The following is a 22,724-nucleotide window of genomic DNA, read 5'->3' as shown; positions in this document are numbered from 1 at the left end:
TTGAGACTCCTCACCTGGGGTGATTAATGCAAAGACATTTTCACACTAAGCTCAAGTGAGGTTTGTCAGAATATTGTATATATAAATTATCATTAGTTGTAACATACTATGTATAGAGAAGCTCTAAATAAGCTTCCTTGTATAGTCTTATAGAGAGGTTATTTAAACCCACCTTTGGGTTGAAGCAATACAGAAAAACATCTCCAAAATCCTAAGTTATGGTATCAAAGATAGGTTTTTGAACCTGCTGCACGACCAGCCACCGCTCCTCCATTGATTTCGGCGCTCCCCTATTGATTTTGGCAGCCCATACCTGCCGCACAAAACCTCCAGATCCTCCAGATCCAACGCTCGTCTCTGCCCAAAACCTCAACCATTTCCATCAAATCGCATTAGCGACTCCTCCAGATTACGAAACTCATCTTCTCTTCTGTTTCTGGCATGCCGCTTCTGACTTGATTCGATGAATCTCTCCGTTGAAACCCATCTCTGGCTCACCACCTCTGTCTTCACATCTGGATCCATTGATTTGATATCTGTTAAACCCATCTCTAGCTCACCACCTCTGTCTTCGCATCTGGATCCATCGATTTGAGATCTGTTGAACCCATCAAGTTGATTATTTTCCATCGACAACAACGGCTCTACCTCTGCTCATCACATTCAGTCCTGCTCACCCAGAAATCAGTGGTACATTTCCTCTTCGTGGTTTTTCTTTCTTATGGTATCCATGAATCCCTCCGATAAGATTGAAACTATCCATGTTAGGTTGGATGAGAAATTTTTTTCCCTGTTGCAGTTTCAATTTAAGCATTTTTCTAGTAGGAAAAAGCCTCTACGGCTATGTGGATGATTCAATGGGCAAACCAAATGATGAAAATGAACTCTTATCTTGGACCACAAATAATTCGAAGGTGGTCACATGGATCCTTAACAGTATTGAGAGCAACATTGCAATTAACCTCACATCATTCGAGACTGCATCTAAAATATGGGCTTACTTGAAAATGTGTTATCAACAATCAAATCATGCCTGTTGCTATCAAGTAGAGTATGAGCGGTCAAAATTAGAACAATGAGCTCTGAGTATACAAGATTTCTATTCTAAACTTACCTCCATTTGGCATGAGATTCAACTTATGGATCCAATTATTCCCACTGCGGCAGTTGAGACAATAAAGATACTTCCCGACACAAGTAAATTGATGCAATTTCTATGTAAACTTCGTCCAGAGTTTGAACCAACCTGAGCCGCTCTGATGAACCGGCCTTAACTTCCATCTCTTGAGGCAGCTCTATCTGATTTGATGGCAGAAGAGACACATTTGGAAACCCTTGCTTCTATGAGAGAGGTTGTGCCTGATGCTGCCTTCATTACTCGCAATTTTTCAGGAAAGTCACGAGACATGTCGAAAGTTAATTGTTTTGAGTGTAATGGATTTGGTCATGTGGTTACTCGTCCCAATAAGAAAGCAAATATGAAATCCTCTGGACCAAGTACTCTGTTTTGTCGATGCTGCAAATAAAAAGGACATGATATAGCCAATTGCCCAACTCACCCTCCTCTCTACCTCCTCACTACCAACGACGTGGACGTGCATTTCTGGCTTCCTCTGCTAAGAAGCCTGACTCATCATCTATGGTCACATCGGTGCAACCTAATCTACTTTCCCCCAAACAAATTTAGCAAATCCTTGAGGCGATAGATTGATCCTATAAATTTTTGGTATATTGACTCAGGGGCATCTAATCATATGATTGAGGATCTTTCTTGTCTAACTGATTGTGTCCCCTATAGAGGAATAGATTCCATCTACACTGCGGATGGGAACCATTTACCTCTCTCTCATATCGGGTCCTTGAAAGTCTCACCTTCGTCATCTCGCAATTTCTTTCTTCGCAAGGTGTTTTATGTTCCTACATTATCTGCCAATTTGATTTCGGTTGCTCAACTAGTGGAAAATAACTGCTTCGTTTTGTTTTCTCGGTCTGATTATTTCATACAGGATCAGGAAATAGGGAAGCTGATTGGGAATGGCCATAAGAGAGGAAAGTTTTTTACTTTGGAGTTCGGTCCTGGAGTTGTCTCATCGCATTGTTTTTTTTTTCCCTTCCATCTTCTCATGATATTTCTTTTGCTAATAAATGCTGGAAACTTTGGCATAGTCGTTTAGGGCATCCAAAATCTAAAAACATGCTTTTCTTATTTAGATCTGACATTTTGAATGATGAAATTAATATCAGTCCAATTTCCATTGATATGAATTGTGTTAGTTGCAAAGTGTATAAATCTACTGCATTGCTCTTTTTATTGAGTAACTCTCGTGCTCAGAATCTGTTTGATCTCGTTCATACTGATGTTTGGGGTCCATCTCCCATCATGGCTCCTGGTGGTTCGTTGTATTACATCATCTTTGTGGATGACTTTTCAAGATACATTTAGATTTATTTCATGAAGCACAAGTCTGAAGCATTCTCATGTTACAGACAATTTTCATCATATGTAGAAACCCAATTTGCAAAGACAATTTTCATCATATGTAGAGACCCATACTGCTAATGGAACATTCAGAATACACAACTTTTTCACAATCATGTAAGTTTATTTATTTTTCCATTATCATCATCCAAGTGTTATACCAACTAATGGGGTCAGCTACACGAATCTTGTTCCTCTATTCTAGGCAATATATTTGTGACTATTTGTACATTTCATGCATATGTGAATGTGCACAACAGACAAGAACAGGTGCACCATTATCATTAGCTTAACATGCACTCTTGGAATGTATTCACGTGTCTTTGTCAGTAAACCAACTCCAGAACTAGCACCTGATAAACCACCCATCCATGTCGAGGATGGAGATGATGAGAGGACAATGAGCAGGAGGCATTGCAATCAGGTTTGAGATATCTTTTCAGAATCATCATTGCATTGCTATTTTTGTCCAAATATGCAGGCTGGGAATATGTTATTACCCTCAAGATGCTAGTGTGCAGGAAGCCACATAAACCACTCACGCATAAAAAATATAGGATATTTGAGAATACCCACACATGAATTTACAGACTTGACACCTGCACTGTCGATGCATACATCATCTGTTTTCCATTGATTTTTTTTTATTTTTATTTTTCTTCTACTTTTGGTGAAAATATTATTTCCACCAACCTACAACCCAACCATCCCTCTTTTTCTTCTTCTGGCCTCAATTAACCTAAGAGATTATCCTGTTTGACATTACAGAACCATAGACATCTAATCCTCTTTGTACCACCTATTTCACAATGCCATCTGCAGATGCCTATTTGGGGTCCTAAACTACAACTTTATAACTCGAACTGGTTGTAAACAATGATTTGAAGGAAGCTTCATTTGTTAAGAGAAGGCTAGCTTCAATATGGGTTTCAAAGTTCTCTTTTACAAAAATTTCACATGAAATACAATCTGGACTCTAATTTATGACCAATTACCACCTCATTCTCAATTTGTAAAATTAAATAGCCCTCTTAAACAATAAACTGACTTAAGGGTGTTTTAACCAATGAGACTGTTTATAAGTCCAACTTGCCACCAACTGCTCTTTGGATCAAGATCATTCTCTTTACTTCAATCACAATTGAATTCAAACTTAATTGTTTCTAGGATTAGTAGAAGCTGAAAATTCAGATATTTTATGACTAAATACCTTAAAGATAGACCTAAGCCTACAACTCCCCCTTCCATTGGGTTTTCCGAGTAAAAAAGGATTCCATATAGGATTTTTAGCATAAGGAAAGAGAACCACAATCCCATACAAGTTATGACAAATGCACCCAACGGCCAAAAATTAAAAAGATTTGAGAGTCGCATAGAGAGTTCCTATCTCATCAACATCATCTAAGCCTTATACCAATTAATTGGGGTCAACTACATGAATCCTATTATGCCATTCCACTCTATCAAGGGCTAGACCTTCAGCTATACCATAGGTCATCAAGTTTTTTTTTTTTTTTTCTTACTACCTCCATCCACGTCCTTTTTGGGCCTGCCTCTTGCCCTTTTGGAGCCTTCAACTTGTACCAACTCACTCATAATCGGTGCAGTTCTTCGTCTCCATTGCACATGACCAAACCATCTAAGTCTACTTTCCCTCATCTTATTACCTATTGGTACTATTCCTATGTTCCCTCAAATGCATTCATTTCTAATTGTATCCTTCCTCTTCTTGTCTCTCATCCATCTCAACATCCTCATTTCAGCTACACATCCTATGAACATGTTGTTTTGTAACCGCCCAACATTCTGTCCCATAAAGCATGGTTAGGATTATAGCTATCCTATAAAATTCCCCTTTCAGTTTGAGTGGTACACAACGATCACATAGAACTCCAAAGGCACATCTCAATTTCTTCCACCTAGCTTGAATTCTATGGGTAACATCCTTCTCAATCTCTCCATTCTCATGAATTATTGACTCAAGGTATTGAAAGTGGTCATTTTGGGAAACTTCTTGGTCAGCGGTCTTAACTAATTCCTGTCTTTTCTCCTGTTATTACTAAAATTACACTCCGTATACTCCGTTTTAGTCCAGTTAAACATGAATCTAGCTTTGTGTTTATGCCCTCCCTTGTCTTATCAATCAAAACTGTCATTGGCAAACAACATGAGCCAGGGAACGTCTCATTTTTGCATGTTTGAAGACATCTTTCTCACTTTCTGTTGTCCCCCAATCTATTGTAAAGATCATCATGAGTCTTACGTTTAGCGTCACTACTTTCTTAGCAGTCTTTTGCCATTTCTATATTGTTTAAATCATTTCTAGTCCCTTGCCAGGCTTTGAAACATGAAAGTTTCTTGTGAATAGCTTTTTGTACATAGTCATTCCACCACCAAGTTTCCTTATATGATTATGTTTCCCTCTAGATACTCCTAAAACATCTTTTTAGCAACTTTCCTAAAACATGTCATTCCACAACATTTACTACTTCCTCGACATTCTACTTTCCTTCCATCAACTTATTCCTAAATAACATTATTTTCTCTTATTTTGAAATCCACCACCTATTTTTGGACACCTATTAATTTCGCTCCGCTTCTTCCATCTCTCAATGTTTACATCCATAACCATTAACCTATGTTGTGTTTTCAGACTCTCTCCTAGTATAACTTTACAATCCTTAGATATTGATCGTTTTGTTTTCCCAAGTAAAAAGATATCTATTTGGCTTGTATACGATCCACTTTTAAAAGTTATTAAAATGTTCATCTCTCTTTTTAAAGTATGTGTTTGCTAGAGCTAGATTTTATGCTATAACAAAATCAAGGATGACATCTCGCATCTTATTTCTTCTCCCAAAATCATATCCTCCATGTATGATCTCATATCATCTAATTTATTTTCTTACATGACCATTTGAGTCTCCTCCTAAAGATATCCTCTCTCTGTCGGAATTCCTTGCATTAGTTCATTTATATCCTCCTAGAGTTGTCTTTTGATTCTATCCTCTAACCCTATATGTGGTGCATACACACTAATAACATTGATTATCTCTTCTCCTAATGCAAGTTTTATTAATAAAATCCTATCATTTACTCTCCTAATATCTACAACTTCATTCCTTAAATCTATATCTACCACTATCCAACCCAATTTATATTATTGTCATTTCCTATATGCCAAAGTTTATATCCATAAATTTCTCTAGTTTGGCCCTTTCCACTTGTCTCCTGAATGCCAGCTATGGTAACTCTTCTTAATTTCATTGTATCTACTAACTCCATTCTCTTACCTGTCAATGTTCCTACATTCCATGTGGCAAGACGAATCCTATTCTCCCAAACTAGCTTCTTTACCTGCGATCAGAATGGCGCAAGAACCCTGGACTACTTTTCACAGCAACCGGGTGTTGTTGAAGCGCGTCACTTTTGGGGGATGCCCTAGCCAACCCTTGCCCATTTCTCATTACGCCCAATTTCCGATCCAGTGCATCACTTATAGCGAACACCCTAGCATGAATTTGGAACATCATATTGTTTAGATTCATGACGGACGCTATGGCATGAGTTTGAAGCCGGCTGCCAACCTAACGCAACCCCCCTCCATCTGGGTTTGGACTGCAAGAAGAGCACAAAATTGCCACAGGTGCAATGTAATAGACTTATTACACGTGTGTGTGCATGCATGCATGTTACTAGATATCCAGGTATGCAGATATAGCCTGAACACCGTGGATAAAGATTTTCCACATAAACCAATGTATTTGGCATGATATGAAACTGGTGCTTTACTTACTATGAAATATCCATCTATCATTGGTTCCCAAATCTCTTAACCCACTTTGGAAGCTTGAGCCCTCTATAAAATCTGCCTTCCCATCACCTTCCCAACCTATTTCCTCTCAATTGAAGCCCTACTTATTCCTGACCTGCATTTTGAACTTTCTGGACTAGAAAGTTACAGCACTAAACAGAACTCTCTCTCCTACATAAAGCTGCTAGTGCAGGCATTCTTGATGAAAGGGTGCCTATAAAGTGGCCAGTGCATGTGCTGATGAAAATCCCAATCAAATTGTGGGAAAATCAAATAAACTTTTCAATGAAGTTAGATATGGAGAAATCTTGGTGTACGTTTACATAACATCCTTTAAGATCTCCTAGAGATGCATGTCAATACCATTAAGAAAATTACATCAGAGCTTACTCAATGTTATGAATTTATAAGTCAAAATGAGGAATAGAAAACTATCTCATCTCACCAGAGTAACATGGGTGGCATCCACCGAATCAGAAAAGAGTTGAATCTGTGGACTGCTCCAAACCCTTATTAAGTTACTTAGTTTAACAATCTGGATTGATAGGTCAGTCAATTACAGTGGCAGGAAAAGGCACGGACGGCATGACAACAACATCCATACGCTGATGATGTTCCTGCTTTAATTGCAAGGAACCCCATCAGATCGTCCCCAAAACTCCCAGGAAGGAAAATAAGTACTTTGAATTCAAGAGCTCTCTATTTTCAGCTTCACTAGTCTTGTAGTCTAAAGGGATACTTGTAAAAACCTCCCATCTGCTTTATGACAATTGAAAACACCTCCCCACTGGTTTGGATTATTGCAAGTACCTCCCCTATGTTTTACAGATTCGTTGCAGATTCCTCCAAACTATTGGTTAACACCATTATCTTTGACCAGTTGACCGTCGTACCCCTATCTCATGCACAACTAGCTGTAGATGCATGGGCCTACTGTAGTGCGTATATGTCATCCAGCCCATTCAGCATGGTCAGTCCATGAACATGTGGCACACCAAAAATCAGGCTGATCCATCCATTAGATGGCCCACCATGTGAATTTGGAGGTTTCTGGGTGATTCTCCATTATTTTCTTGGTGTGGCCCACCTGATGTTGGACTAGCCTGATTTTCTGGACATCCAGTATTGATGGTGGAGGGACCCTGATGGATGGGTTGGATACCATCCATACATAACGGTGGGGCCCAGAGACAGGCAAAAAGAACTTCTAATATGAGGGTATTTGTGTTATTTGGTACAGATTCCTCTAATGACTTTAACAGAGGGAAGGTGCTTGCAATAATCCAAACCAGAGGGGAGGTATTTACAATTGCCATAAAGCAAACGGGAGTTGTTTACAATTATCCCTAATCTAAATGAAGAATTTTTATTCAGGAACATGTTTGTCTAGGTTAGGTCAAATAGGAGACGGTCATTTTGATGACACAAGCCTGACAAAGTGACATAAATTTCACTTACAAAGGATCTCCTTGAATTCCATTTCAGATGCATTTAACTTCATGTATTGAAGTATCTTCTTGCATACCTGCTACCTCTGATTAAAATCATGATAAATCCCCAACCCTGCAATGCTGATATCTGGAAATCAATACCAGTGAGAATCAGGAAAGATGGAAAACTAAAAAAAAAAAAAACCATGTTTGCATATCTTGGGAGAAACCATTCAGCAATGTAGTTTTACTGTTCCATGCAAGACCAACCTGGAGATAAATAAAAAAATTACAAGGCCATCGTCCATGCATTTTTGTTTTATAGAAATGCTCTCAGAGCAGCAACAACTTTCTCCGGCCTGCATGTACGGTATGCTATCAACATGATTGTAGAAAATGAGGAATTTGAGACAAAGCTAAAAACAGATTCACGGAAAACAGGAGAATCTTGCAAAATAGAGAATCCTATCGGCACACTACACATGAATGTCAAAATAATAATAATAATATTAAATAAAAAAAAAAAAAAAACAAGTTGCATTGTGGGTCTTTCATTACCAATCCTCTTGTGGCATATGACCAGCTCCTTCTATCATCTTAAGCTTGACAGCAGAAGGATTTCCTTTCTGAAACTCCTCTGCCTCTGATTTAGCTAAATATTTATCTGATTCTCCCCAGGCAAGCAGTATTGGTTTGTCCCACCTACAGGCCAGAACTAATTTAGTCACCATCAAAATGTGGGAAAATAAATGTCAGGGAAATATGCAGGTAGGTTCTCTAAGATATAGAAAATCACTTCAACCGGAACGTTGTGAAAAACATTGAAATAAAGAGCTGTATTCATTAATAATTTGAAAAGCAATGCCCATGGGGTCATCTGCAGCAAAAATGCTTACATGTTGTCTTTGAGTCTTTTAGCAGTCTAGAATTTCCATGACAAAATTGACATTGATGGACATCTTATTACTAAGGGGCTGTTTGGACAGAGTAAATGGAGGTACATGGGTGTAATTGGGAGTAAATGAAGGTAAATGGTAACTGAGGTGCGTTTGGATGGGAGTAAATGCATGTAAATGAAATCCTCTCTACAAGAGAGGATTTGGAAGTAAATGGGGTGAAATGCCTTTTTTAGCTCCCTCGGAGAGTCGCACGTGTAAACAAAGGTGCCATTACGCACATGCCCGCCACATGTGTCATGCTAATGATACTTTGAAATAATCCAATAATTGGCTACAACACTAAAATTACACCAAAAGAATGATCCAAACTGTCCAAAGGATGGCCATATAAATGGACAGTTAAAAAAGTTGGCAAGTTGCTTGTTTGTGATCCTTACATTTGTGGCTCACTCGAGGCTCCAAATTTCCTCATTTTTTGCTAAAGTATATATTTCAATGGGCTTATTACAATCATTCTATTAAATATCGCATATGTACACTAAGTTGGGATATTAAAGCTGATTTGGGATGTCGTATATATTCCTGCGATTATACCAAAAAATTCAAATGCATTCCAATTCCTCCCACTCCCATCCAAATAGAATATTTGGATTTCAAATGCATTTCATTTACTCCCATCCAAACACAACTATGTAAGCCATTTATTCCCAATTCCATTTCCCATTTACCTCCAATTACAAGCTCCCAAACAAGCAAGTGACAAATAAAATAACAGGTGAGAACTACATCTATTTGACTGGGTGATAGCCCGGTGGCTTATATTGTATTGGGAAAATAGTATTAATGTGTAACAATGAGTGCTACAACTGGAGAACATTCTATTGTGTATAGTTGAAAACTGTAAAATTGTACTGTGTATTACAAGTGTACTTCCTGTTGCAAGCAAGAGCCTGTAGCCTAGAGAGTGCTACATCTTTTTCTTCTCTTCATCATTTTATTCAACTTTGTTTCATAGCTCTAGGCTAGATAATGGTAGCCGATTGGGGATGTGGTGTATTGGACTGTTTCAGACCCATATTAGACGGTATAGGCTTGTAGGGCCCAAAATTTTTGTGGTTGAAGTTTTGGAAAATCATCAGGAAAACAGGAAAAAATTTTGAAAACCAGACTCTCTCTCTCTCTCTCTCTCTCTCTCTCCCCTTCTGAAAACCAACTAAATAGGCCCTATACAAATCAAGTGTCATTTGGTGGATTAGGGCCTCTTACCTAAAAAAGAAAAGATGAAAAAAATGGTGATTTTTTATGCCTCCTTTCGATTTGGCCACAATGGACCATTCCACTTCAATTTGTTGAGTCCTACTCAAATCTTGTTTCTAGATCCTTAAAATAAGCCTAGATCTAGCCTAAATTAGTTTATAAGCTTCCTTAATGGTTGAAATGAAAAAAAAAGTGGAGAAAGCAAAAGAAAAAATGGAAAAATAAAAAATAAAAAAGGGGCCTTGTGGCTATATTGACCTCTCTAGTTGATATAGGTCAATACAACCATTTTTTTTTTCTTTTCTTTTTAAAGAAGAAGAGGAAGAAGAGAAGTTGCCAAGAAATGATATGATACGATGTCATGTATTGGTATTGGTCTAGCAAAAAAAAAAAAAAAAAAGATACAATAAAACATCGTGTATCGGCATCGGGGCCATATCAGCCTATATCGGTTAGAATTTTTTTTAAGCAAAAAATTACGAAAAAATAGTAACAAATTGGGAAAAATGAAATATCAAAGAATCCATATTTTTTTCGTGTTTTGACCATATATGCAATGGTGTAGTAGACTATCCTTTGGTAAGAATGTTGTCCCAACGGGTTGACCTATTGTAAGGTGTGGTGTTGATATATATATATATATATTGTTGATATATGAACTGTAATAGATTTGCGTGATGATTAATGAACTAATAAACTAAAAACATTTTTTACACAATAAGACTTTAGGACTATAAGATGAAGAGAAAAGTAAATTGATATACAAGTAGGAGGTGAAATTTTAATAAAAGTAAATATCCAATCTGATTTTTGAAACCAATAAACAACTTTTGAAAATTGCCGAAGTATAAGTATAACATGTACTAATATACAAGTAAGAGCTGAAAATTTAATAAAAGTAATATCTAAGTTGATTTTTGAAACCAATAAAAATAACTTTTGAAAATTGCCAAAAAAAAAAAGAAGCTAAAATACGTTAAAAAAATTTACAGCCTTTAAATTGTAAATGTTTGTTAAAACAACTTAAATAACATAGATCTATCATTCCACCAAATAAAATTTGGAAGACAAAAAATCAAAGTAAGTACCTAAAAAATGGATAAAATGGCTCGAATATAATAATAATAAAAAAAAACTAAATCTAGCTGTAAATGGAAGATCCATGTTCAAAACAAGCATATATTAACCTAGATATATCATTCATTATCATATCATTTCCCTAAAGTTAGTTTCAAGAAAATTAAGAAAATGCCCAAAAAATTAACCGGAAAATATAAAAATTGTAGAAGATATTTTTTTAATCAATGCATGTGTGAAATCACTAGACCCATAGAATTATAAGATTCCTCAAGCATCATAACAACAATCCATAGAAAATAATAATAATATAATAATAATAATAATAATTTATTTTGACATTTTTTTGTAAGCATCATAACAATAATCTATAGAAAAATAATAATAAATTTTTTATTTTGAAATTTATAAAAAAATCATGCGTAAACAAAAAAAAAAAAAAAAAAAAAACAAATTGAGACCAAATCATTAGATCCAAAGTATTAGAAGACTTCTCAAGCATCTTAACAATAATCAATATAAAAAACTTTTTTTTTTTTTTTTTGAAATTTTCAGAAAATTCGTGAGTAAATAAAATAATAATAAAAAACAGCAAATCAAGATCAAATCACTGACGATTTAATCAAAATGGTTTATACTATTGTTTGTTAGGATTCTTTTTCAATTTTTGCAAAATTGGGCCCGATAGCTTTGGATCATTTGATTTGATGCAAAAAGAAAACAAGTTTCGATCTTTGAATCTGACTTAAATCTAGTCGGAAATGACCCTGAAATAATCCCCCTCAGGCCCTACACTACATGATAATTTACAGACGCTACACACTACACAACTCACATTACAAGTTATTTTTCACTACAACATTAAAATCAATTAATATTTTTAATGATTTATTACATTTTTCTATTTTTAATAGAAATTAGTTAATCTTGTCAATACTTTTAGTAAATAATATAAGTAATAGTATTAAATCAATTCTGTTGCTCTTTCTTTACCTCAATACCTGCCCTTTCCTATTTCTTCAAGTTGCGTTTGGTTGCACCAAATATAATGAAAATTTGTTAATTTTCATTATTAATCAATCTAATTTGGAACAAAAATTTCATAAAATTAAATCAACTAAGCGCAACCTTGATTAAAGTCTAGAAGTAGTGTGTAGCTTATGCTACACTCTATGTAGCTTACGCCTTACACTTCAGAGGGGTGAACTTTTCGCTACATGCTACTCGCTATTTAAAACATTGTCTGTGACTCACCCTTCGTGCAGGTCAGATGTCCAACACACGATATATTGATAGCAAAGATAGAGCTTACACGTCAAAGTTCACATGCATTTGTGTGTGAGATCATTCATCACAATTCACAATATATATGATAGTGCTCTTCTTAGCATAACCTACCACTCATAGAGCTTGGATGTTCGACATACTTGATATGTTGGTAGCAAAGAGGAGCTGCATGTGAAACTTCACATACGTTACATGTATATGATCATTCAGCATGATATTCTCTATCCATATACAAATAAATGTAACCTATCTAGGTGATTTTTATTTTTATTATTTTTTATACGGTCCACCCTTTGCAGGGCTTGTATGTTCAACATCCTTGATATGCTGGCATGGAAGTCGCAACTGCATATGAAAGTTCACATATGCTGTCATATATCTGATGGGCTTGGACATTCAGGAAAACACTGTTGATCAGTGCATATATCTGAAGGTCAGTGGAGGTTAGTTTATATTCCTGGTCTTGTGGGTGGATGATATTTTGCTTGCAAGTAGTGACTTGGATTACTGTTTGAGACCAATTCATTTCTCATAATTCATAAAGAACTTTTAAAGGAGAGATAGTGAGGTAGCCTTTGTGTTCTGGATTGATATATCAAGTGATAGATTTCAATGCATGGATTGAAAGAGTTTAGACACATACGGTATGCAAAACAGTTCGTCTATCGATGCAGCAATCGTGAAGGGTGATAAGTTTCTAATTATTTCCAAGGTATGGGTATATGCTGCTATGCCAATTGCTTCCAAGGTTGTATAGTGTCTCTGCACAAAAAAGAGACTCAATCTAGGTCCTCAACTGAGGAAGGCGGGCATATCTAGAGCCCTTGGTTCTGTAGAAATTTAACAGAGCAGGAAATTGAAGAATTCTTGCAACTTCAAGATCAAGATCAAGGTGTGGTTCTGAATGGTATGAAAGATGATAAATGGGGTTGGAAATTGGATTCCTTGGGAAGCTTCTTAGTTAGATCCCTCTATTGTCTTTTAAAACAAGGCGAGGAGGGTAATCCGAAGGAGGCCTTAGCTCTTGTTTTCCATATCCCAGCTCCACCAATGGTGGTTGCGTTTGGATGGATGGTGGTCAAAAATAAAATCCTGACTATTGATCATCTTCACAACAAGAATGTGATGACTAATGGTTGTATCATGTGCCATTGAGTGGAGGAGTCAGTGGAACATTTTTTCATCCATTGCCCATTTGTACATAAGCTATGGTGCAAGCTTTGGGCCCTTTTTGGCATCTCTTGGATGGTCCCAGGATCCATCAACAAATATTTTCTTTCTTGGTTTGGAGGAATGAAGGGAAAAAAGAAATCAACTTTGCGGCAAGTATCTTTCCTCGTAATGGTATAGTCCATATTGGAATAAAGGAACGATAAATCATTTAATGATATGATGTCTTCAGTGGAGGTAGTATTCCAAAGTGTGAAATATCGAATCATTTTTATGTCTTAGGTATTATATAGTTCACAAATTTTAACAAGGGAGAGCTTGGGGGATCGTGGGTATAAACTGGTATCAAACAGAAATATAGAAGAGAAAATAGAGAAAAGAAGAAGAAATAAGAGAAAGGAAGAGAAGAGAGAAGAAAAGCGGAGAACCGCTAGACTGTTTTCAGCCCCCACATGTTCCAGCCTCTTATTTTATTAGGGCTCCCAGCAATATGCTGAAAATTACATAAATACCCTCTTACCTAAGCAATGACATAAAGCAGTAACTCATGGACCCAAACTCTAGTAAAACCTAGCCAGCAATTCCAATAACAAATATAAACAATATATCCTAACGTTTTTACAGATTTAACACTCCCCCTCAAGCTGGAGCATGGATACCTTGAATGTCCAGCTTGGAGATGAGCTTTTCAAACTGAGACTTCCCAAGGGCTTTGGTGAATAAATTTGCAACTTGATCGTGAGATGAGATATGAGTGTGGATCTCCCTCTGAGATATCTTGGCCCAAATGAAATAACAATCGATCTCTACATGCTTCGTTCTCTCATGAAACATTGGATTGCTGACAATATGTATTGCAGCTTGATTGTCACAGTGTAAAGGCATTGGAACCTCAACCACAAACGCCAACTCTTCAAGAAGAGAATTCAACCAAATAAGTTCACAAGTTATGTGAGCCATCGACCTATATTCAGCTTCAACACTGGACCTGGCAACTACATTTTGCTTCTTACTTTTCTCAGTGACTACATTACTATCCAAGTGCAATTAATGTTTTAAATATCGACGATATCGGCCGATGTATATCCCACCTGTGCGATACGAAACGTACAGGTAGTGCCAATATATCCCAGATGTTTGATCTGGTGAGCATTTTGAATTTCTGAACCTTTTTTTTTTTGGTTGAAATTATGTTAAATCGGTTTCAAATGGTTATAAATCCATTAGTTCTTCATGTTTTGCATGAAAAATCATGGAGTTGGAGCTTTGATTTCGATATCCATTGGTTATTCTTGTTCTACATTTTATTTTTATGTTTTGAAAATTTCCTTCAACCAATTATCAATTGAGACTAATTTCTAAGTATTTCGGAGTATTTGATGAAATGATAATCACATACACTTTAAATGGTATGCATTCAATTTGAATATAGTTGCATTAGTTCAGTTAGACAGCGCATAGCTTAGGACCTCATACAAAGGAAACCTATTATGTGCACTACTTTTTTGAGATGTTATGATTTAATAGTGTGTATTAAGGTCTTTTTCAACAATCCCTGAAGTTTTATTGAAAAATTCAACCATTTTCACAATTTTTCCCATGTTTCCCAAAAAGTGCGATAAATTACCCGATGCAAACGATATATCCCGTGCGATAACCAATATGTATTTGTACCCCAAGGATGCGACACGCAACACGATACCAATATTTCAAACACTGGGTGCAATAACCAGTTGTGGACCACCTATCATATCTTGACCAAGCATAATTTGCATCTAAATAACCAGCTACCCATAGATGACCATAAGACCTGTATAGAATAGTGAACCCTTTAAATACCTAAGGATCCTCATCGCTACTATTAGATATGGTGATCCAGGACTTTGCATAGAGTGACTAACGACACTGACTAAAAAAGCAATATCATGCCCCGTAATAGTCAAATAGATGAGCTTCTCAACGAGACTTCTGTACATACTAGGATCTTCTAACAATTCTCCTTCTTTAGTTTCAAGTTTGGCATCCAACGTACTTGTCTTATCCAACAAATCACAAACATATTTCTCTTAACAAATATTAATTCTAGTTCAAGATCTTGCCACTTCAACGCTAAAAAAAGAAGAACAAGGTCTTTGGCTTGAAACTAGTTTGAAGATACAATTTCAACTTTTTGATACCTTCCAAATCATCACCTATCACTATCATACAATCCACATACACAACATGTATTATGCAGCTAGAGAAAGAATGCTTTGAGAAAACAAAGTGATCCACTTTATTCCTTTTCAAGCTAAATGACACTATGACACTGTCACACTACTGAACTTCTGAAACCAGGCCCGTGGTGATTGCTTCAATCCATATATCGACTTGTTTAATTTGCACACTTCAAACGACTCCCCTAAGCAACATACCTAGAAGGTTGCTCCATTTATACTTCTTCAAGCAACTCTCCATGCAAAAACGCGTTCTTTACATTTAGCTGAAAGAGAAGCCAATCATAACTAGCAACTATTGATATAACAACCCGAACTGAATTAAGCTTAGCCACTGGTGAAAAAGTGTCCAAATAATCTACTTCATAAACCTAAGTATACCCCTTAGCGACCATCATGGCTTGGTAACGATCAATTGATCCCTCAGGCAAATATTTTATAGCGTAAACCCATCTACACTTTATTGGAGTCTTACCTAATGGAAGATCAGTCAATTTTCAGGTATCATTGGAGTACAGGCTTCCACTCTTTATCCATGACTCTTTTACAATTTTTATCCAACAATGCCTCCCAGACTAACTTAAGAATGGAGACAACAAACAAGGTAAGAGCAAACATAAGATAATTTATGAACATATGGCTAAAGGTGGACACAATTAGAAATTGGATGAGACACTAGAATGTTTGTCTTTTCAAACAGCAATAGGTAAATCATTGGCAACATCAAAAGACTCGAAAGAACTTAGAACCTCAGTGGGTGCAGTAGCCAATTGTGTAGACTGATAAGGAAAAGTCCATAATGCTTGGTCTTTTCTCCTTTTTCTATAATATGCTTGCATAAAATCTTTCTATGGTAGTGGCACTCCAACATCAAAGTCTGAAGGAAACACATTAGGCAATGGAACTTCCACAGACATGGCTTCAACAATACACTCATTATTACCAAAAAATGAAACATTTTCAAAAAAAGGTAACATCAGTAGTACGGCCACTCCTCTAGTCCCCCTTGCCTCTTTGAACCATTCCTCCAAAACCATATCTTCCCTTGTCCAAAACCCTAACCCTAACCTTAAAATCCCAAATCTCTCAATTTCCCAAATTCTCAAACCCTAGATCTTCAAATCCTTCAATTAACCTAAAATCCCTAACTTCCCTATATCCAAAACCTTAATTCCCGTCTCCTAATATCTAAATACTTTAATCCCTTTATTCAATTCCCCACATTAACCTTAATTTCATCTTTTCCCCAAGCTTTCCTAACCCTAGCTTCACCCACACCCAAATCTAGTAAACCCTATGTAGTATTAGACATTTAAAATAGGCCTAACCTACGTTATTTGGATGTTTCTAAATCCATTAGATCCTAATTTCACATGTTTAATGGTTTGTAGGATGATGCTTGGCAACCTAGGCTTAAATTATGCATGATTTCCTTTTAGAATCTTGATATTTGTGATGATGGTAGCAAGATTTATAGTTTTCATTAATTAATTTAAATTCGTTGATTGATCTCTCACATTATTTGAGTTCATGCATTGGTCCTACATCACATTGTAAATAGGTTTAAAAATCCCGAGAAACAAATTCCAATCCATTATCCGATCTAAGCACACAACTTAACCCCAAAATGAGTTTTTATTTCATTATGAAAATTCTTAAATACATGAAAGACTTCTGACTTGTGCTTTATTAGATATAACCACGTCATCCTAGAATAATCATCAATAAAAAGAACAAAGAACTTGAAACCTAATAAACTAGGGATTCGAGCCAATCCCCACACATCATGTAATACTCCGTATCTCTGGTGCCCTTCTGAGTACATGTGTGCGACTTCCAGTGTAAAACCAGTAACCCAATACTACTTGAACCGTACACCTATGGTACCTTCAGTGGGTCTTCCGACATTTCCGATGGGACTTGAATCGAGTGCGTAAGTACACACCCGAGTGAACAGAACCCCGAGAACCCGTGACCAACATCAATGCGACTGCGCCATTGTTATGAATCCAATGGTACCTCTTGCACGTCGATGCGTTGACTCGAACCGAGTTACCGTGTGAAGAACAGGTAATGCTCATGTGCGCAAGGAGCTTTAGGACCCTTGAAACAGTGTCCCAAATTCAACCTTTTCTAGAAAATCCATCAAGCTTTAATGGTGCCATAATATGGTCATAAAGTAGATTAACCCATCATAATTAGCTTTTAATAACGATAATGGATATTTTTCATAAAAGTCAATGCATTTACATAAATTAAGGAGAGAGTGACAACTCATTTATTCTATAAAATGGTTAAGTTTTGATTAACCATACTTAAGGACCATAAGCAATATATTAAGTTGAATAAATGTAACTTTAATTAGCCTAATAAAGAAGTATGGACCAAAAGTCAACTAAATCCCTTAAATTAAGGGGAGAATGCCAACGCAACTTTTCTAGAAACCATTAGCCATGATCTAAACACAATTAAGGTCCCATAAGTCTACATAATTAGCTCAAACCAAGGTTTATATTAAGCTTAATAAAGACCATACACCAAAAGCCAACTTTCTTTTCCATGATTTAAGGGGGACCAACTGTTTTGTCCCCCACTTTTCTAGAAAAGAAATCCTGTGTGCTATTAGGGTATCATTAGCACCCTTAAGGATTAGTGAGACCAATCACCCTTGAAATAAGGAGGTGATTCCACATACCCCTTAATCTAGAAATTCCTTCCCTAATTACCTCCACCTCTATAAATAAGCATTCTCTAACACAAATTTGGGCACCTTAGTACCCAAATTTCAACCCTTGTTAACCTCTTTCATAGTTGAGAGAGAAAGAGTAGTGGGCCACACATCAAGACCATAGATCAAGTCCATCTAACACCATCTAAGGAGATCCATACCAACAACTAAGGTGAGTACACCCCCTTTCACATATTCTTTTATTTTTATGGTATGGATGATGATGATCATGATGTTGAGATGAGGATGTGGGACCAATTGACTGTGGGCCCCACCGTTGAGTTGGAGCAAAATCCATCCCTTCATTGGGTCACACGTATATAGATGAAGGGGATATACAAAAATCAGCTTGAGTCAAATTCCTTTGTGGGACCTACCGATTGTGGGCCCCACCATGATGTTTATTAGCCATCCAACCAGTTCATAGGGTCACTAGTGAAGAATGAAAGAACCAAAGAGGAGGAATGTGAGAGAGATGGGAGAAAAATGTAAGAGAGAGGCTTTGGAGAAAGAGAGAACGTGGGACCTCTCTTATCTTATTCAATATATATGTAGGGTTTTTTTTTTTTTTTCATCATAACAGCCCACTAATATCATATTTACATAAATGACCCTGCTAACCTAATATTCCAACACTCCCCCTCAAGTTGGTGTATGAATGTCCGTCATACCCAACTTGCTAGAGATTTCTTGCAACATGGGAGAGTTGAAAGCCTTTGTAAACATGTTTACCAGTTGTTCTGTAAATTTGACAAATGAAGTAGCCAGTAATCCAGAGGATATCTTGATGCAGGACAATTAACCAATTGCTCTAAAAGCTCAGACTGATAGAGCATGGCAAATCAATCCCTTTATCTCATAGCCCAGGCCCCACATCCCATGGGTTAGGACCAGTGTTCGAAGTATCAATATTGCTACAAGTTTCGTTGGCTAGGGATATAGAAACAATATCGATATCGCCGATAATATTGTTAATAACCGGAAATGCAGGGAAACATCGGAAAAAAACAGTGGAATTTTCAGTGAAACTTCAGGAGATGTTAAAATGTACATATTTTCATAATTAGAAATAAAAAAAAATTTGCAAAAAAGAATGCATACATAACAAGTTTCCATTTAATGAGGCCTTAAAAGCATGTGTTGTTGTAAGAAATCAGTCCAACCATCCCATCCAGCCTATTTAACCACCCAACCTTTCACCCAAACATCCATCGGTATTACAAAATATCAACAACACATGATATTTCACCAAGAAATCATCAACAATTGGAAAGGAAACAAAAGATTGTGGTCTCAATATCACGCATGTTGTGATATCGATAATATAGAGATATTATCAATATTATCAATGACAAATTGAACACTACATACAAGTCTGGATTCAACTGGAAGATGCGAGGCTTATTGGAGACCGTTCCATAAGTGTCATTGAGTGATTTCCATAAATCAGCAGCAATCTCATAAAAGACACCCTGATCCATAGCTCAAGTGGTAGACTGAGTGAAAGATACCTCGTTTCAACACTGAGGTCTTGGTATCGATCCCTAGTGGGGGTGGCTAACAATGAAGTGTCAATTGACAGTGGGGTGTAATAACAAGCTAACAAAAAAAAGAAAAAAAGAAAAGAAAAACAATCTCATAAAAGAAATATCCAAAAGCAATACTGGGTTCCACTTAATTGAGTAACCAGCCCATAACAATGGCATTGGAGGAATCCCATGTGTTCGCTGAGGATGAAGGCTGTTTTTTCGTGCCAATAAGATACCCAAGCTTTTCCTTGCCAACAATATACATCTAAACAACCCAAGAGAAAAGAAAAAAAGTTACTTCCGTTAAATTTCGTAGACATAATTGAAAGTGGTCCATCGAGGCCATGTCCAAGAGACTTGGAATCCATAAATACAAATAAAAAAGGAGAAACAAGGAGAATGAATATAGAGAACAACAATAGATGGAGATTAATCAACACAGAACGTAGGAATATACACCGTGCAGTCGGTGTATGCATTGTCAAAAACCCCAAAAATGGTGCAGTCGGTCACCCATTTTGGGACAATAATTCATCCACACTAAGGATAATGATAATTTTGAGGTTCATGAATGAGTTAAAAACTTATTCCAACTCCACCACACTGTAAGACATGCTTCATTGCTTCTTTCAATAGCATGAATTCATTTCAAGACATTCTAGTAGGCAATTTGAACAACACATCAACACAACCAAGATGAAAAACAAAATCACCTAAAATAATGTCCTAAACCATACATTTTAAAAGGAAAAAAATTGCCTACGCAACCAAAATGGGTAAAAAGTTAACGACCAACAAATGTATGATGTAATTCAAATTTAGAAGGAGACAATAAGTCACTATCGTAGATAAGAAATGTTTGTAAAATGAAATTTACCTTCCGGATGAAAATCCAGTTGCTATTTGGCTTGAAATATCTTTGAAATTAGCTTTTCTTGCAGCTTCAAGCAAAGCTGCAAACAAGGCAAACTCATCTACAGTTACTATTGTTCATGGGGAATAGTGAAGAAAAAGAACAACATACTAAATGATGAGGTACTAATTTGGTCCCATTTAGGAATAATCAAGCAAAGTGTAGGATGTAACCAATCAGATGGTTAATATTGTAATTCTCGAACTAGTTTAAATATGGGCATTATGTGGGTCATTTGATCATTGGATTAGATTTTGTGAGAGTGCATGATGTCCTATTGTTGGATCATGGGATGTGTAAGATGGTGGATGGCTTGGACTTTGCTTCAAGTACAGTCACATTAGGTGTGTGATGATCTTAAGAATAATGGGAGGATCAGGAACCACGTCGCTTGGCTTGACCTACTGCTAACACGCTAAACACCTCCTAATTATGTCCTATTGTTAGATTGTCAGATGGATGGTTTAGATACACTACAATATGGTGGATGGTGTAGATTTCGTTTCAGGTACACTCTATGATTTAAATATCGATACTATCGGCCGATACTATGAATATCGCATATGGCTGATACGATATGCAGGGGGAGTTATTACATTCCCATATATCGTACAACATATTGTAGTGTATCACCGATATATTCCGATATATTGAGACATTGTGATATTTTGCCAAAAACCCTTCATAAAATTCCCCCGTATTGTCAATACATTGGGATATATTGCAATATGTATCGGTGATACATTGCAGTACATTCCCCTATTGGAAATTCAAAAAAATTTGCAAAAAACCCCCAGAAAAATCCATTTTATCATAAATTTATTTGGGAGAATCTGTTTTTATACTTGTAGTGTATGATTTATGAATTATATTAACTCATTTTGGATATGATTGCATCAAACAACGCATAGTTTAGGATCATATAAAAGGAAACTTGTTGTGCATACTTGTTTCTTGTGACTTTTGGAATTCTAAGTGTGTTGTTTCCCTTAAACTTTTTGTATTCTAACTTTTTCAAAAATTCCATCACTTCCTAATGTTTCCCTCAAACAGAGACATATTCGTTGGTACGTGTGATATTTCCCATGCAATACAGACAAGTTTCCATGTCCCAAGGGTGTGATACATGCATCGGCACTGATATTTAAATCACTGGGTACACTCATGTGAGGGACATGATGACCCTAATAAGAATGGGAGGATTAGGAACCATGCGACTTGACTAGCACATATTGGTTATCCTAATCATATTTTCTCAATTAAAGATAGAAATGTAGCCATGACAAGGGCATTGGCTACATGTTTTTGGAGTCTGGAATTGCAATACTGATGGAGCAACTACGACTCCAAAACAGGTTGGTCTCTTGGTGTTTCCTTGTCTATATTTGTACTCCAAAAGGCATTCATCAGATACATATTCATGTGCAATAACAGAAGCTCAAATAGTCGAGTGTTTTCTTTTCAGTAGGCAGGCAGAGATACGCCATTGATCTGTAATCGGTGGAGTGACACCCCTTCTAGGATCTGATTGTGAATCCAGAGTATCCATTCTAGTCATTCCAGTTTATCAGCATCCAAAACCTCAAACTTTTGAACAATCTGAACTTTACAATCAGCTGTGTTCAACTGTTCATATTTTCTTCTTTTAACCACTATTATCATGCTTAATTTACGATGGTGAACTTGTAATTAGTTGCACATACAAAACTGATCTAATATCAGAATTGGGATACATCATGTTTTGCCAAGGAACGAAGTATCTCGGTTGGAATATTTACATTCAATAATAACAAAGGAAAGATGGAAGAATGATCATCATCAATTAATTTTATTAATTCTGAGTCCCGATTACATCCTCATCTTTCCCTTGATTCCAAAAAACAAAGTGCATTTAATAAATGCAATAAAAGAAAGAAAGCATTTCA

At 36.5% G+C, this 22,724-nt stretch overlaps 1 protein-coding gene across 10 annotated transcripts in view; it reads right to left on the bottom strand.

Annotated features, from left to right (window-relative positions):
* Positions 1-6,850: 6,850 nt before the first annotated feature.
* Positions 6,851-22,724, bottom strand: part of LOC131258353 (uncharacterized) — a 76,880-nt gene continuing 61,006 nt past the window's right edge. For 3 of the 10 annotated variants that reach the window (XM_058259616.1, XM_058259621.1, XM_058259622.1), the window contains 4 exons: positions 20,764-20,839; positions 8,282-8,425; positions 7,994-8,082; positions 6,962-7,871 (listed from right to left, as the gene is read on the bottom strand). In XM_058259616.1, coding sequence (XP_058115599.1) covers positions 8,043-8,082; positions 8,282-8,425; positions 20,764-20,839 — 260 coding nt within the window. In that variant the 3' untranslated portion in view covers positions 6,962-7,871; positions 7,994-8,042. Of the gene's footprint in view, positions 6,914-6,961; positions 7,872-7,993; positions 8,083-8,281; positions 8,426-20,763; positions 20,840-22,724 lie in introns of those variants that run through there. The other 7 variants (XR_009178072.1, XR_009178070.1, XR_009178071.1 and 4 more) reach the window with 7 other exon arrangements.

Source organism: Magnolia sinica, chromosome 10 (genome assembly GCF_029962835.1).
Source record: "Magnolia sinica isolate HGM2019 chromosome 10, MsV1, whole genome shotgun sequence".
NCBI lineage: Eukaryota > Viridiplantae > Streptophyta > Magnoliopsida > Magnoliales > Magnoliaceae > Magnolia > Magnolia sinica.
This window is presented reverse-complemented; position numbering and strand designations above follow the sequence as displayed.